The 16,961-nt window shown below is 37.8% G+C and overlaps 2 protein-coding genes and 1 pseudogene across 5 annotated transcripts; all 3 read right to left on the reverse strand.

Moving 5' to 3' along the window:
* Positions 1–4,359: 4,359 nt before the first annotated feature.
* Positions 4,360–6,222, reverse strand: LOC106353584 (sterol 14-demethylase). Its single transcript, XM_013793341.3, has 2 exons — positions 5,670–6,222; positions 4,360–5,550 (listed from the first exon to the last, which is right to left on the reverse strand). Exons 1-2 carry the CDS (start codon positions 5,688–5,690, stop codon positions 4,558–4,560), a joined length of 1,014 nt encoding a protein of 337 aa, XP_013648795.1. The 5' UTR covers positions 5,691–6,222; the 3' UTR covers positions 4,360–4,557.
* A 789-nt stretch (positions 6,223–7,011) lies between these two features.
* On the reverse strand, positions 7,012–13,307 carry LOC106353578 (myosin-9). Of its 4 annotated transcripts, none has more exons than XM_048765752.1 (19): positions 12,803–13,306; positions 12,209–12,579; positions 11,662–11,759; positions 11,519–11,568; positions 11,256–11,408; positions 11,057–11,168; positions 10,039–10,962; positions 9,800–9,925; positions 9,578–9,721; positions 9,344–9,489; positions 9,103–9,259; positions 8,969–9,027; positions 8,721–8,880; positions 8,505–8,654; positions 8,278–8,414; positions 8,054–8,200; positions 7,871–7,972; positions 7,739–7,796; positions 7,012–7,656 (listed from the first exon to the last, which is right to left on the reverse strand). In XM_048765752.1, the coding sequence occupies exons 7-19, from the start codon at positions 10,039–10,041 to the stop codon at positions 7,555–7,557; spliced, it is 1,491 nt and encodes a 496-aa protein (XP_048621709.1). In that variant the 5' UTR covers positions 10,042–10,962; positions 11,057–11,168; positions 11,256–11,408; positions 11,519–11,568; positions 11,662–11,759; positions 12,209–12,579; positions 12,803–13,306; the 3' UTR covers positions 7,012–7,554. The 4 variants fall into 4 exon arrangements, 3 of the variants coding, with proteins under 3 accessions (XP_048621709.1, XP_048621708.1, XP_048621710.1); XM_048765751.1 differs by having other exon boundaries at positions 10,039–10,967; XR_007327492.1 differs by having other exon boundaries at positions 7,617–7,656; positions 7,871–7,982; positions 10,039–10,967; positions 12,803–13,307.
* Positions 13,308–14,699: 1,392 nt separating this feature from the next.
* LOC106353573 lies at positions 14,700–16,660 on the reverse strand (annotated as a pseudogene).
* Between the last annotated feature and the right edge of the window lie 301 nt (positions 16,661–16,961).

Genomic DNA, 16,961 nt, shown 5'->3' on the forward strand with positions numbered 1-16,961 from the left:
TTCCGAGGAAAGAAGAAATTCCGAGGAATTATTTCCGACGACTTGTTTCGTTGGTATGTCGTCGGAATAACGATATTCCGACGAAATTCCGACGCTTTTTTCCCTCAGAATCCTTGCTGTTTTCTTGTAGTGATACATCCAATATAACAGCGACTCATCAGCAAACGAAGTGCTTTGTTGTATTGTTAAACAGTAAAGGATTTGTGGTTGTATTGTTGAACATTGATTAGTTTGTGGTTGTATGGTTTAACAGTTTGAGTCCATGCTCTTACATTAACCATGTATGCATACATGCATCTTATTTATATGAGGCATTATACATTGCTTATTTTGTAGAAATCTATGTCATCTTTACAAAAAATTTGAGTCATGATTTTTCTTTATATGTTATCCATGACATTGACCAATATGAGCCGGAATATTTATATCAATTGTTTTCTGAACAATTATATAAAAATAGTTTATTGGAAAAATATATGACATTTATATTTATATTTAAAATTTGTAGATTATATATTATGGTGTTACTAAAAAAAGATTATATATTATGCACACAATAATGCATTCAATTTTCAAAGTTTAACTGCTTTGTCATCGTTTCATTTTGTTTTAATTAAAATTAATTTTGTCTTAGGTAATATATTCATGGCCTAAGCAAAACCGAACGTTTATAACAAACAAACAAAAAGGGACAGTGCAAGAACTTCGCCACCCCTAGCTTTAAAGATGCATAATAAAGTGGAATGTTTTTTTTGAGTTGTCTATGATATTTTGGCCATGGACATTTTGTAAGAAGCTTGATAAAATATTTTTCCTAGCTTGGAAGTTCATGTTTATGTATATATTTATTTTTAAAATTTTAGAGGTCAAGGCCAATCTTTTATTGGGTTGTGCCTAGAACTAATCCATGGTTGTGTTGGTTCTAGGTTGTGATGGTCATGGCTAGTATTGACCCTTTTTGAATTTGTCACCCTGCCAATTTATAAACTTTATTCTTTGGTAACGGTAGATACCCATCCATTGCAAAATAATAATAATCTAGTTTGTAAAACCTATTATGGTTTCGTTCCATAAAAAGATATGGACCAGACACAAGAGTACCCTAACATATATTTTAAAAGTCTATTTCTTATATATATGACAAGCATAAAACTATACAAACTTGATAAAAAATCTTTAACCCTTTTATTCATACATTGACCAAAAAGTAATATCTTATTTATATACTAGGGGGTGTCTGCGCTACGCGCGGGACTGTTGATAATTATTTTTATTGAAAAAATGTTTTTATTATACTTTTATGTGTGCCATTTTCCATTTTAATGCTATTTTTATTAAAGGTGTTATAGTACACTATTAATAAATGTTACAATTAGGAATTCACTAAACTGGTCGTTTTGTAAAGTTGATATTATTAGGTTTGAATCATATTTAAATAACATTATTTTTTAGAATAAGTCAAATGTAAATATAATGCAAACCGAAGAATAAATGGTTAATAATATAATATGATATATCAATATGGTTTTTTAGTATTTGTTTCGTCCAAAACCTAGCAATTATTGGTTACAATATCACAATACCTTTGTTTTCTATTTTATGTCAATAAGTTTACTGAGTAAATTCACTATAGAATAAAATAAATATTTAATTTGTAAATAAAATAATAGAAAATATTAAAAATAATAAATTAATATTTAAAATATATTTCTATTATTTTATTTATTCCTTTATTCATCATGAATTTTAGTAAACAATAAAATAGATTTATCAAAGTTTATATAATAATAGTTAGTGCAAAAAAGATTGGATAGTCCACCATTATTTTATTTTATTGTTATTAAGAGTATGACTTTTTGTATAATGTAATTTGTGGTCGTTTTTATTTGTTAAGAGACTTATTTAGTGTTTTTAGTGTGTTATGTAGTAGTAGCTGATAGGTTAATATATTTTGTGCTTTCCCCCAGTAATGTGTTGTTGTGTGTATAATACTTGTTAGTAGTGAATTGAGCATATAATGTAAAAGCATATTGAATTTCAATAACTTTGCATTTAGTCATTTGTCGATTTTAAGACTAATGGTTTCAACGTCAAAATTGTATTTTATTTTATTTTTCATATTTTTGAACATTATAACTTTTAAGATGTTTTTTTCCTCTCTCCATATTTTGACCTTGAGCCGTTACCATCTCTGTTTTTCGTTTACCTTTCTAGTGTACGGTGCTTCTCACCATCACCGGGAAAAGACTCACCTCATGCTCTTGTTCTTGTTCTTCCTCATCGGTGAGATTATACGGAATTTGTTTTAAATCGACTTTATGAGTTCTCAGTTGTGTGGTTGTTTCTCACAACGTTGTAGGCTTTTCGAGTCAATATTGGTTGCTCCTCTTCTTCCTTAGATTTTGGCTGATGTTAGGAACTGCATCTCCTTTGGTTGGGTCAGATTTTAGTCGTCTTTGATGTTGGCTTTCTCGTGGTTGGCTTACCTTCAATAGTCCTTGCTCGTCTTGGTTTTCAAGATCTAGTTTTTAGGGATCTGACTTCTATGCTCTCTTTCATAGTTCAAGGACAGCTCCACAGTTTGCTAATTTTGTTTTGTCTCCTTTACCCTCTGTGTTTTCTCATCTCGTTGCAGTTTTCATTGCTGCTAGCATCTGTTGTAGCTCTCCCTTTCACCATGCTTACCACTCCAGGTTTAGATAATGTTTTCGTTCGTATATGCTATGTGGGCTTTGAAGGTTATTTCTGGTCTCAAGCTTATTTTATGATTTCGCGGTGGTTGGTTTCTATTATCCTTTTCTAAGGCTGTTTCTCTTCTTCCCATGTTTCCTTTGGTATAGTTGTGCAGAGTTAGTCTTTTGGAGCTTTTTGGTCTCTTCTATCCAGAGCTTTGTGTTTCTTCACTTGCATGGGCGCCTTCCTTGTCTGTTCTTGTTTAGTTTGTGAGGTGTTTCTTACCTTTTTGCTAGTGGTTGTGCATCCAGTACTTTAGGCATGTATCTTCCTGCTTCTTGGTGACTTTGGCCTTCCGATTATTCTTCTCCTTCTGGTCCGCATTCTGGGTTATTTGCGTTGGTGCTTGATCGCACTTATTTTTGTTCGGGGAATTGCTTTGTTTCAGTTTTTATTTTTCTATCTTTTTTTAGTTTTAGTTGTTCTAGCCAAGACACTTTATGGTACAATGAGGTAAGTTAGTCATCGTTCTTGATTTTTTTTCAGTTCTAACCCTCTATTGAATTAGTGTTACTATGGCATTTTGTTTTTCAAGTGATAATGGAGGTTTTAGGTTTAAATTTTGTGTTGTGCTCTAGTTTCTTATTTTTAGTTTGGTTATTTTATAACTTTAATAGTAAAAGAAGTATATAATTTGTAAAATAAATAATAGAAAATAGTAAAAATAATAAAATGATGAAAGTTTATGCTATTTTTAGTTGTGAATAAATTAAATATTTAAAATATATTTATATTATTTTACTTATTTTAAAATTTTAGTGATCAATAAAATAGATTATCAAACTATAATGATACTTAATGTGAGAAGGATTAGATAGTGCACAATTAAAAAGTGATGAGACAAATTGTAATAATCTAAAAGAAAAAAGATTTAAAATACAAAAAGAAAAAACATGTTGACACATGTCAACAAACCCCTCTTCCACATGTCATAAGAATAGAACAAAGTGTACTTTTATAACTTTAATAGTAAAATAAATATATAATTTGTAAAAGAAATAATAGAAAATAGTAAAAATAATAAAATGATGAAAGTTTATGCTATTTTTAGTTGTGAATAAATTAAATATTTAAAATATATTTATATTATTTTACTTATTTTAAAAATTTTAGTGACCAATAAAATAGATTCTCAAACTATAATGATACTTAATGTGAGAAAGATTAGATAGTGCACAATTAAAAAGTGATGGGACAAATCGTAATAATCTAAAAGAAAAAGGATTTAAAATACAAAAAAAAAAAACATGTGGATACATATCAACAAACTCCTCTTCCACATGTCATAAAAATAGAACAATGTCTACTTGTTGTTTAAACAAACTTTCAGACCTTATTTGGTCTCTTTACATCTGTATATGCTGTTATCATATTTCAAATAGATGCTTATGATTTATAACAAGTTCTGAACGTTTTCCTCGTCTAGTAATCAGATAATGTTACATTTTTCTTATGATTATGAATGATTGAAACTTGATTTGGTTGTTGGACAAGTTTCCACACTTTCTTTTCAACATCACCAATATCTTTTTTCTGAATCCACATTACATGTATGCAGATTATAAAGAAACACAATCAGGTCTTCAGAGTAGGCTCATCTCTCATAACTAGCATAGTTACAGAGCATAAACTAAACAAGTTTTGCATCAAATCTCCATTGGAATTAGAACATTCTCAGAAACAACAAACTTAGAAAGCTAGAAATCAAGAGTCAATTAAAGGGAAAAAAAAACAGGTAAAGAAGCAGAAGAACAAACCAACAGCAATACTAAAACCAGAGAGGGACAAAAGCAAAGTTGCAATACAACCTTAAACCCTGTCTTTTTAAGACAGTTGTCGACGCTTGTAACGCACCATGACACTGCCTTTAACGCCAACAACCATAGCGTTCCAGTCGATCTCAGGGAACGGTGAAACCAACTCAAGCTCAAAGTTCCTCAGCAAATGACTCCTTATGGCTTTGATCTGCAGGTAAGCAAAGGGCTCTCCAAGACACCCGTGCCTACCTCCACCGAACGAGATGTACGAAAACGCTCCTGCGGCTTTGTCCTCTTCTCTTCCAGGAGAGAATCTATCCGGATCATAGCTGTCCGGGTCATTGAAGATATGCGGCAAGCGGTTGGCGAACGCAGGCGAGGTCGCAACGATATGACCCTTCGGGATGTCATAGGTCTTTCCATCACGAGCCGTCACGCTGAAGTCACAGTGGGAGGCTCTCATGAGCATGATCAACGGAGGGTGAAGCCTCAACGCTTCCTTGATGCAACGGTAGAGCACATCCATCTCGGACAAGATGTCGTGATCGATCTTGTCTCCGTGTTTCTCCATCAGCTTCCTCTGCTCATCCAAAGCAGCTGAGAAGTACTCTTTGTACTTCATCAGGTACGCACCAGTCCACGTGGAAGTGATGGAGCTCGTGTGCTGTCCTGCAAAGAGAGCAGCGATGAGCAGACCGGTGACCTCGGACTCCGTCGTCTGCCTCCCGTCCTTGTACTTCGACTCGATGAAGCACTGCAACATGTCGTTCTCGCATTTCCCGGAGCGTTTTCTCGACCCAATGATCTTTGAGAAGATCTCGGAGAGCTTTTCACGTGCACGGTCGCGGCGACGGTGAGCTGGAATTGGGAGGTAGGGGAAGAGAACACTGATGGGAAGCATGCCGTTGTCAAGGTCATGGAACAAAGCGGACACGTCATCAAAAAGCTGGTCACGAACTTCACGACCTAGTAAGCATCTGCTTGCGGTTAAGATGATGAGACGCTCTATCTCGGTCTTTAAATCCACTTCCCCACTCTCTCCCCATTTCGAGAAAAAATCCTACCAAAGAAAACAAACCCAAGCATTAACTAACCATTTGTGTTAGAGGTCCCGAGTTCGAGTAACCGAAACTAACATTAGTTGCTTAGTGGAAAGCTTTAAAATGTTTTTGATAATACCTCAGCTTCAGTAACCATCATCTCCACATAGCCTTTCAACTTGTGGTTTGTTTAAATGTCAACAACAGCGGGAGACTGTAGTCACCTTCCATGGCGAGCTGAATCAAAAGCTGTGAGCTCAGCCCCAGACTAAGTTCATGGCTCGACGGAATCAATCTCTCTAGCTTGAGAACCGCGTCGGCAGTATATATGTCTTGAACGCTCCAGCTTCAATCTCTATACCTTTCTGCCACTCTACTGCACAAACCATCTCAGAAGGATAAGTGGAGTCATCCTTACTCCTCCAGCGGTGCCAAACAGAGCAAGAACTTCTCTCAAGAGGGATCACGACATGTAATAGCAGGACTTGCGCTTGCTTTAGTCTAACTTTGTATTTGAACATCCATGTTTTGTACCACCTCTTCCATTTCTGCTTCTGTTGTATCAGAACTTGCAGCCTGTGTCTCCTCACAAGCATCAATAAGATGAGTCTTTTTTCTTTAAGCAAAAGATAATTCACCACTTGTACCATCCATAGTAGGCTCGAGTCCGTCTTTTCCTTCAGTTTTCTTTTTTTTTTTTTTTTTTTTTTTGATCGAAACAATGCTTGATTACTTAAATAAACATAGTACTTCACTCATCCCCAGACGGAGAGTTGATTAGGGTCTACTATTGCATACTCCTGGCCTTACTCCTGGCCTTAAAAACAAGCTTGCCCACAAGCGTGAGCTGTTGAAAATGCTGAAATAACTTCCATTAACAAACCCATATGACAGCATTTCTGTTCCATTGCCTGCAGCTTGTGATGTTATCCTCTTAAACCTACATTGATGCTTCACTTGAAAAGTTTCAATCAGCAAATTGAAACTGCGGACACATTTGTGCAACCACCTTGTTCTTACTTGGAGTAGCAATTCTGATTGTCGTGTCTCGTCCTTTCCACTTTCTCAGGTTTGTACGTGAAACACCAAGATTTGCAATGCTTCCTCTTTGGTTCACAATAAAGTTGTCGTCTCTTAACTCTGTAAAACTTTGTTTCACTTTCAACTGAACCAACCGTCTCTTACCCCGTTGTGCTATACTCCAATCGTCGAAACCTATGACCACCTAGTTGATAGACACAAGCAATCTCCACATTATCTGCAACTACGATGATGAGTTTATTTCGTGGCCCAGCTCTGCTTTTGCGCCTGAATCTCCAAGATGTTGACCACTTCTTCGTTGATGTAGTTCTTATTTTCTCATTCTCGTCTCGCTCTATAGTCCTGGTTGTCCATTTGTGCTTCATGTAGAACTTGTTCACACCACCAGGGAACTCATTTCCTCTTAAGTCACATTGTTCAGTAGCAGCATGTATTGTCTCTGTTGCAATTGACTCTGTAACACACATCAGTTCTGTTTTTTTGTAACAATCCATGGAACCAGTTTATGCTTCAGAATCAATGCGGATGAATCCATCTGCAGCAACAATTATGACTCAAGAACACTTGCGGAAACTTGTTTTGTCTGCAGAACCACTTCATCCTTGACATTCAGATACAACCCATCCACGTCATTGACATGTGAAACTGATAATAACTCGGTTGAATCGTTCTCAGGATCAATAGTTGAAATCGGTTTCATTCTGCACACTTTCTTTCTCATGAAGCCATTGTCAGATAGTTCAGCTGCATCAGTTGATATTGCCCCGATAAGAACCCTTGGAGTTGATTGTTGTGTCGGTAACAATTCTGGAGGGGAACACAAAGTTGCTGCCATTGGAGCAATCTCAGAAACTGGTTCAGTATCACTAGACCCTGCAAATCTGTCCAACAAGCGGTCTGTAAACTGTAACCAATCAGAGAATGGTGCTTTATCCATCTCTTCCTTGAACCAGTGCACCCCTCAAAAATCAAGGATACCAGCTTCAGCTTTTCCATGTCAGCTTCAATTTGTTGTCCACAAATTCAATGTAGCTCCAATCTATTGCCTCTTTTGTGTATTCTTCCTGTTCCATCTTGAAAACGTGCTGAGAACAACAAAAGGAACTAATAAACTCAGAGATCACAGCTGGAAAACGTACATCGCTTCCAGTACAATCAAGAACCTACCTGATTGAAATGTTGCTGCAACTTCTCATTAGTGAAATTGATACAGAACTGTTCAAAACTGCAGCAGAAAGGTATTAGCAGACAATGGCGACTGCTATCTGTGAACCTAAAATCACGTAAAAGGTTCATTACCTGTTAGTTTTGAAGCTCTCAAATCCGTAAATGTCCAAAACTCCAATTAGACATTTTGAATTCGCATCTTGTCCAATCGAGTTATTAATCTTATTTACCAACCTGCACATAACTAGAGATATTCACTTAGCATCAAATATGTAATTAGATCCACTATTTTGACACTTAAAACCAGCCACCTACCAATCGAACAATCGAGAGTAGACTGTCTTAGCGAGACCGTCCCTGCTGGTAACAGCACTCTCTGGATCGAGACTTCTCTTGATAACCTCCTCGGGTCTGACCATAACAAGTTTACATAATGCATCTTCAAGAGCTTTTAAATCACACCTAAAAAAAGAGACTTCCAATTAGCTCTAATAATTTATAACACATAGTAACATACAGAGGCAAAATGTTTTACGTACATGAGAAGTTCTGCTGCTGTCTTGAGATGAAACTTCGCCTTATCATCCTTAGGAACTGATGAATCCACTTCCTTTCCCTTAGTAAACTCGACGTTTCCAATATGAAGAATTGCAGCAACCACCCTGAAAATTGCTTCCTGTTGATATAGACAAAAGGAGAAGTTCACTGTCAATATAAAACTGAAGAAAACAAAATTTAAATTCAGTAGCTGCTTACACAAACTGACCTGTTCATTTTCGCTAATTCCGACAATGTCCATAGCTCTCCTTGTGGCAAGATAATCATGAGCATCGCTTATACCGACAAGCTCGTAGCACTTAGACTGGTTCAGATAATGAAAGGTCTTTGGATGGCCCAGCTTGTACTTTTCAATTTCCTGCTCAGTTCTCTTAAGTTATGCGGCGAGTTCTTTATATTTTAAAAGAGTTGCAGGTGAGGTTACCTCCTGGGGTGCTGCACAAAGAAGATAGAAGCAGTGGTAATTGCGCTCCGGATCAGAGATTTGACACACACGAGACCTCTCTAGAAGATAGGTCCTTATGGCAGCTCCAGATATTCTTCCTTGCTTATCAAATTGGATTTCAACAAATTTACCAAAGCGACTGAGACAAAGAATATTAAACAATCAGCTGAATCACCAACAATGAGTATAGATAGAGTGCCCACTATTATGAGTAGATTTTGGCTTACCTTGAGTTGTTATTCCTCACAGTTTTTGCATTACCAAAGGCTTCAAGGACAGGATTTGACTGGACGCAGATATAACAAACAAGTTAGTAGATTGAGCTCTTAATATAAGATAAAAAAGATAGCAAAGTCATTACTTCAAGAACTTGTTGTTCAACAGTCCTTCCTTCTGTAACTGCACGACCTCCTAAATACGCAAGGTATCTCATAAGCATCTTAGTGGTTTCAGTTTTTCCAGCTCCGCTCTCACCACTTACAAGAATCGAATTGCTCTTCCCTTCGTTAATCATGGCCCTGAGAGTATATAGGTAAAGGGCGCCTTAGGCTGACAACATATACGTGGGTCATAATACATATATAGACAAGTATTAAAATCACCTGTATGCAACATCAGCGACAGCAAAAACATGAGGATTTAGTTCTCCAAAAGGTGCTCCTTTGTATTGTTGCATCATATGGGCATCGTAGATGTGAGGCAACCGTTGAAAAGGATTAATCGCTATAAGGATGTTTCCTGTGTATGTCTGTCATGAACAAATAGATTCTATAGTCAAGACATTAAACAATCAAAAAGCTGTAAACATATTTGTAAGTAAGAAAATAGATACTAACATAGATCTCATTAAGTTCATATCTGATCTTTAAGTTCTGAAGGACACCAGGTTCGTGCAGGTAAGACAACTTTCTCATGTCATCAACACCACCTGCAGGAGCTTCCACATTCTTTGGGTATATCTTTGACAACTTTGCAGTGATCTGTTATATTAAAACAGTTATGGGATATTACTATAGGTGACAAGTTGAAATGTTAACAGTTTTTTGTGATTGACTTGCCGTCTTTCCAGTTGTCGCTTGGATCACAACTTCTCCAGTGAGCTTTTCAACCTCACCATCAATCCAAGCCACGTCTGAGTCTTCAACCCAAACATGAGAACCTACAATAATATTTACTGGAGTTCCCTGCAATTTACCAAAAACATCACAATAACTAAATGGACAACAACACTAATAAACTGTATACAGTGAGCTATGTAAGGGAGAGAGATCTACAGGAAAGTAAGACGTTCACGTACCATTGTTCAATATTGGTCAGTCTTTTCTTCTTCACAATGATTACAAGTGAAGGAGATCCATTTTTCGGGACATTCCCCGCAGTATAGTGACTTGTTACGCAAGAAACCTAAAAATCTGTAGATTTCTAGACAAACAGACACACCGGAGAGGGATTCGGACAAAACGATTACAGTTTCCGACAATATCACCGATATATTACCACAATCTAAAGACGTTCAGAGGAATAAGATCACCACACAGAACCAAAAAAAAATGATGGGATCACCAGAAACTGAAATAGAACAATGAAACTGGGAGGAAGCGAGATCGGAAAAAAATAAGGAGAGAAGAAGAAAAGAAGCGAAGGAGCGACTGTAGGAATGAGTAAACAAAAAAAAAAAATAAGAGAGAGAGAGAGAGTGACATTGTTGTTCATCCTTCGACTTCGGTGGGTTTCTTCTTTCATCCCCATTGGAATTCGCGCCAATTCGTGGACCCTAATCACTCGCTGTCTCTTGCACTCCACGTACACTCTCTCTTTCAAGAGTATCTATTTACTCTATCTACCCCCCCCCCCCCCCCCCCCCCCCCCCCAAGTCTCTCAAGATATCATTTTCGTCCCAGAATCACTAATTGTGGTATATATTATCCAAAATTAGAAGAACAATACAAACCAATATCCAATCAACTCCATAGTTTACTGGATATCAGTTTTCTGTCTGGATTAAAATAGGCACTATGATGGGTTTGATTAGGAACACAAGTTGATATCGATAAGGAAAGTTAGAGGTAAACAAACAATATTATTAAATTTTATAATCGAACCGTATATTGGAATTGATGATATTGATGGAAAAGCTTTGGCCTCTGAGCGATGAGCGTCCATTGTGGGAAAGAGAGGAGACCAAGTTTATAACCCAATAATATAAGCACAGCATCACGGCCTTTCCTATAACAAATACACCAAAACATATAGAAAATTGATTTCATTTACATTCCTCTAATCTAAGACTTATGAAGCATGGTAGTATGATTAACCGTCTTTCATGTATTCACAGTTGAAAACTATTGTGGTGAAGGAAGCACGAGCTGGTTCAAAGGCTTCAGCACTTCCGTCAGCTGAGCAAAGGACGGCCGCAGATTCGGATCCCTATCCAAACACAAAACATTAATAAGAGTACATTTGTCACCTCTTTGCAGATTCTGTTGAGTGTTTTTGAGTTTTTACACGACTTACGTTTGCCAACATTCCAAGATGATTTGGGATCTCTCAAGCCCGCGATTCTGGAAACCAACTCCTCCTACTTCTTGCATTGGGTTCATTCCTCGCCAAGGCGATCTCAATGTTGCTAGTTCCCATAGAATCACCCCGAAACTGTACACATCACACCTGCGAAAAGAACCAACAAACTTTTCTTTTATTATCCTTCAAAAAGGTGAAAGTAAAGAGTAAATATTGTAGTAGAGCCGAGTACGGAACTGAACGTCTAAGCTACTCACTTTTCATTTGAGGGCTCATTGCGTAGAACTTCTGGAGCCATCCATTCAGGCTAACAAAATTCAAAATGTTTCTCATCAGAAAAGGAGATGCCAGCTGGAAATGGCATGTGTATCAAAACGTAGTGGGATAAAAGAGTTTTCACCGTTCCAGTCGTATTGTGTTCACTGCATCATCCTCGTTGCTCGTGTAATGGTTACCTTTTACCAACCTACAAAGCAACCTGACACTATCTGCCAAAACCTACATGGGGAGAATAAAATGACATGAATCAATTACAATTATCAAACAAGATATACGAGCATAAGCAGCAAGGCATCAACTTAGGTGCGAAAATTAGTTGTTGATGTCTCATTCAATCAAGGCACAAAGAAATCAGCTAACTCAGATAACTGAGCAGAGGTACTTTGAGACTGAAGCACCACAGATATTATCAGCCAATGACATGTCAGATTCCAACGCAAGAGGTTGGAACTCAGTCAACAAAAAAAAAAACTATCAGAGTGTACAACAACAAAAAATCTCGGTATTCATTTCACAGCACAAGGCTTTCGCTCACATAATGATTTCATTTAAAGTCAGTCCATCAGTAAAGAAGTTCATAACTAGCCACAAGTAAACATATTTTCCACCGGAAAAGGAAATGGGATAAGAAAAGCCACTAAATCAAGAACGAGGGTTCAAGAAATTACCTAGAAAAGCAGAGCACGATGCCTGGAGAGACCAATATTTACAAATCCAAGACGGAATACACAAGTGTTTAGTGCTGCCCTGAACTCAGTACTCTTCTCAGTCCACCTTGCCGATACTATACTGTAATCTTTCGCAGACCTACCCATATGCCCTGTGACAAGTTCAGCCAGCCTCTGTAACCAGCACGTTAAGACTTGGAGAATGACAATCCAGTGCAATACATTGCGCAATTTGAAGAAACTCATCCAGGGAAGGATCAATGGGTCGATTCACAACCACAGCTTCAAAGCCACGTGTTCCATGGTTGCTTTCAAGATCTTCGAGTGATGGCACTGGCATATCTCCCTGCTTAGCTGAGTCTGCGGATAGGCTGTAAACATCGTAGAAACCATCAACAACTTTCTCCAAATAGTCAAGCACACCATATTCTTAGTGAAAGTACAATACCAGTTACTAAGGTTACAGATTCAAATTAGCTATAGGATCCAATCAAGAAATGCTAAGTTCGGCTGTACTCTGATCAGGCTCCTCACACCTCGAATTCACTATGAGCAAGGCTCGATAAGTATGTTTAGAATGAAGATAATACTTACCCAGTACTGTCTCGATAAGCTCTCTGCAACCACCTCCGATTAATCCCTCCTTGACTCCACCCGGTAACGGCTTCCCAAGCTCAGAAGCGTCGCCGCTAGGATCTGATGCTTCTCCGGAACCTCACAGGACTGGAATTCGACGCACTGATCGCTAGGGCTAACTGCGCTTGGTACTCCTCCTCTGAGGATATGTAATCCGAACGATTCGTAACAGAGATCGGAGCATAAGAGGTCACCGAAGAAGTGGTCTCCGGGACGGAAGAAGGGGTTGCTTGAAGAATCGGAGCACCGTTTACCCGCTTTTGATCCGATGGCGGAACTGCATCGTTGGTGCGATTCTGCTCACGACTGCTACCTCTGTGTAGCTTTTGAAGATAAGCTTCACCGCCCCTTAGATTCTTCGTGGTGGGAGTGAAGAGAAGCAACGACGGAAACTTTGCCGGCGAGGAGGAAAAAGAGAAGGGACTAAGTTTGCTGGATTTACGACTATGCTACTGTGTTGACCTTTTGACTTTTGTTTATTGAAGATGAAACGAGAGGGGAAATGTTCCACGTCACCAACGGCCCCACATGCGGGAAACTTTTACAAGTGTTTTATAGCAAAGTCCCTGAGTTCTAAATTTTATTACAAAGAAGCCATTTAAGTATTCGACAGAAGCGATTGACCCAGATAATGTAATGCTAAAAGTAGTAGAAATTAAATTGAGATGTATCATCTATTTCTAACTTACAATCCATTTGTTAATTACTGAATTGGTTCAATTTTTTTTATATCTTATAGTTTCATCAAAAAAATTTATGTGAAAATTTATATTTTACACTCATTTTTAGAGATTAAAGACTATTGTCCATTAGTCTCTACATATTTATTCATGTTTTTTTGAGATATCTACACATCAACCAAAGTTACAGACTCCAATAGAGCAATCGCTTATGTAACCAGATTTCAATGTACTTACTAAGAAATATAAATCGTTATAGCATAATTAACAAGACAAAAAAAATATATATATATATATATATAGCTTCCATCCATCCATCTATCTCACGGCCAAGGATTAATCGCTATAACGATGTTTCCTGTGTATGTCTGTCATGAACAAATAGATTCTAGTCAAGACATTAAACAATCAAAAGGTTTCGACATATTTGTTATAAGTACTAACATAGATCTCATTAAGTTCATATCTGATCTTTAAGTTCTGAAGGACACCAGGTTCGTGCAGGTAAGACAGCTTTGTCAAGTCATCAACACCACCTGCAGGAGCTTCCACATCCTTTGGGTATATCTTTGACAACTTTGCAGTGATCTATATAATATAAAACAGTTATGGGATATTAATTATAGGTGACAAGATGAAATGTTAACAGTTAGTGTGATTGGCTTGCCTTCTTTCCAGTTGTGGCTTGGATCACAACTTCTTCTCCAGTGAGCTGTTCAACCTCACCATCAATCCAAGCCACGTCTGAGTCTTCTTCAACCCAAACATGAGAACCTACAATCATATTTACCGGAGTTCCCTGCAATTTACCAAAAAACATCACAATAATTCAAAATGCTAAAGAAACAACAACAATGTCAATATGAATAGACAAAACCTAACAATACTAATAATTTTAAGCTCCCTAAAACTGGACAATCAAACTGCCTACAGTGAGCTATGTAAGGGAGAGAGATCTACAGTAAAGTAAGACGTTCACGTACCATTGTTCAATATTGGTCTGTCGTTTCTTCTTCACAATGATTACAAGTGAAGGAGATCCATTTTTCGGGATATTTTCCCACAGTATAGTGACTTGTTACGTAAGAAACCTATAGAATCTGTAGATTCCGAGACAAACAGACACACCGGAGAGGGATTCCCACAAACCGATAACAGTTTCCGACAAAACAAAATCAAATCACCGATATTTTACCACAATCTAAAGACGTTCAGAGGAATAAGATCACCACACAGGAGAGGGATTCGGACAGGAGTACACGCTTAAAAGAAAAAGAAAGAGACCAAAAGCACAAAACTACAGAGAGACCAAAAGCATAAATAGAGAAACCAAAAGCACAAAGTAGATAGTCATCATCACTAGTTAAATACTACTACTTCATCCGATGTCTTAAATAGAGACCAAAAGCACACAATGCTTAATGTCTTAAACAGAGTTGGTAATCAACTGGCGGAGGCCACGGTTCTTGTAAGTCTGATACCACCTAGGACTAGACAGCCTCCATAGCGTATGAACTCCTAAGCGGCGCTTAAGCTTTAAAGATCCCTTCTTCGAAGACTTCTTAGAAGGAATCTCAGAAAAAGCCAAACCAGTTTCAGCTTCAACCCAACAATCCCCTTGAATGCTCAATCTTCCCTTAGATTCATTGAAGACGCGTCTCACAGCAGCTTTGGAGAGACAAGGCTAACCGGTCCGAAGAGACTTGACCACGTCTTTATATGTGACGTAAAGGAGAGCAGCTCTAGACATGAGACTTGGGGGCTCCTTATCATCTAGAGACTTATCATCTAGAGACTCTATGGCAACTTGGACAATCTCCAAGTGAAACTTGGTGAGATCCCTCTGCAGCAACAAGATTTTATATTAACACCAAATAGATTATTGATATGCTAACAAACTGAAAGTGAGAGAGCATATAAAACTTACAGCTTTGATTTTCCTATGGGAAGTACAGATTGCAAGTTCCACATACAAAGAAATCCAATCACATTGCAACTCAGATTCATTCAACTGCAAAAGAAAAGGCAAATACAACATATATTAGTAATACGCAAAAGCAAAAACAGATGCATGCATGCATGCATGCGAGACCACAAAATGAGTGTTTTAATGTTACCAAGTAAAACCGTTTGGTGTCACTGAAAGAGGAGGGCCAAGCAAAATCTGAGGAGGGCCAATCAAACAATCTGTCTTTGTAGGAAGTAGGCACTGGCTGGCGATGTGGACGTAAGGAAGGCATCTCCTTCTTTGAACTCTCGGTCCCTAAAAGCAATATCTTTGAAATTGATTAATGCATCAAACCTCTACCTTCATGAGGTCTAGAATGACGGCACGTCAAGTCTAGAATACCGAGGCGTTCTTCTTCGACTACAACCTGAAAGATTTGCTCCAAATGGCTGGTTGGAAGGCGTGCAACCAGAGTGATGAAGTAGGCAGTTGCAGCACTACCCATGTTGAATCTCTTTAATCTACCAAACTGGAAGTTTGTCCCCTAAATCAGATAAAGAAAGAAACAGATGTTAAACTGTCGAGCTACATTAAAAGCATCAAACTAGTGTGTGTGTGTTTTACCTCTAACCAATTGTATCGGTGAAGGCCGAGCTTGGCAAAGAGCTTCACCAAAGCACAGTTAGGATACCCGCCATACATCTTCCCCAACTTGCCTTCACACTCGAAGTGTGCCAATGCATAGCTACCACGTCTTCGTGGAAACCCTTCAGGGTAGTTGAAACGCTAAAAGCAGAAGACAAAAAACAATCAGTACTAAGGTTTGATATTTACTAAGCCTAGGGGATTAGTTTCGTGACAAACACTAGTCTATCTCCAACAAATCAAAATCACAATCACAATAACAATCACAATCATAGATAATACTCACATCGAGCTCCTCCGTTCGTAGACCACTCTGACTCATCCTCTTAGTGTATTCTACACCGACGGCTCGTCTTCGTCGTCGTAAAGTCTGAAAGGTTGTGGAGACAAGTAGCTAGCTGCGGATGCCGTCGATCAATTTAGGTTTGCCAGGAGAATGATTTTATGGGCTGCAGTTGGGCCTTATTACCACCACCGAAAATTTTCTTAACACGAGCAGAAAAACCGAACCCATGTACGAGAAGTAATGTTCGGCAAAATTATTATTATCTCTGTCCTTTCCTACTGTTTCTCATCCTTATTTATTCAAGTACCTGACGAAAAGGAATGGTAGTTCCTAATCACTTTTAAGAAGGAATACTTTTGTTCTTTAATTCTCTACAAAAAAAAGAATGAAAGAGAATGAGAGAGAATTATTATTCCTTGTGAATGATGATTTTTTTTAGGAACGTTAGGGAATGCATTATTCCTCACCGTTTCCTGATTACCATTCATATCCATTGATTTTCTTTTGTAACAAACATGAGAAATACCAACTTAAGAAAGAGAAACAATATATAATTAT

This window comes from Brassica napus, chromosome C8 (genome assembly GCF_020379485.1).
Source record: "Brassica napus cultivar Da-Ae chromosome C8, Da-Ae, whole genome shotgun sequence".
NCBI lineage: Eukaryota > Viridiplantae > Streptophyta > Magnoliopsida > Brassicales > Brassicaceae > Brassica > Brassica napus.

What these genes read in the sequence shown, in the direction of transcription:
- LOC106353578 (XM_048765752.1), bottom strand. An exon ending in GTCGCTGATGTTGCATACAG is followed by an intron (nt 9,260 to 9,343) that starts GTGATTTTAATA and finishes ATATACTCTCAG; the next exon opens with GGCCATGATTAACGAAGGGA. An exon ending in TACTCTCGATTGTTCGATTG is followed by an intron (nt 7,973 to 8,053) that starts GTAGGTGGCTGG and finishes AGTTATGTGCAG; the next exon opens with GTTGGTAAATAAGATTAATA.
- LOC106353584 (XM_013793341.3), bottom strand. Translation starts at nt 5,690, where the DNA reads ATGATGGTTACTGAAGCTGAG. An exon ending in TGATGGTTACTGAAGCTGAG is followed by an intron (nt 5,551 to 5,669) that starts GTATTATCAAAA and finishes TTTCTTTGGTAG; the next exon opens with GATTTTTTCTCGAAATGGGG.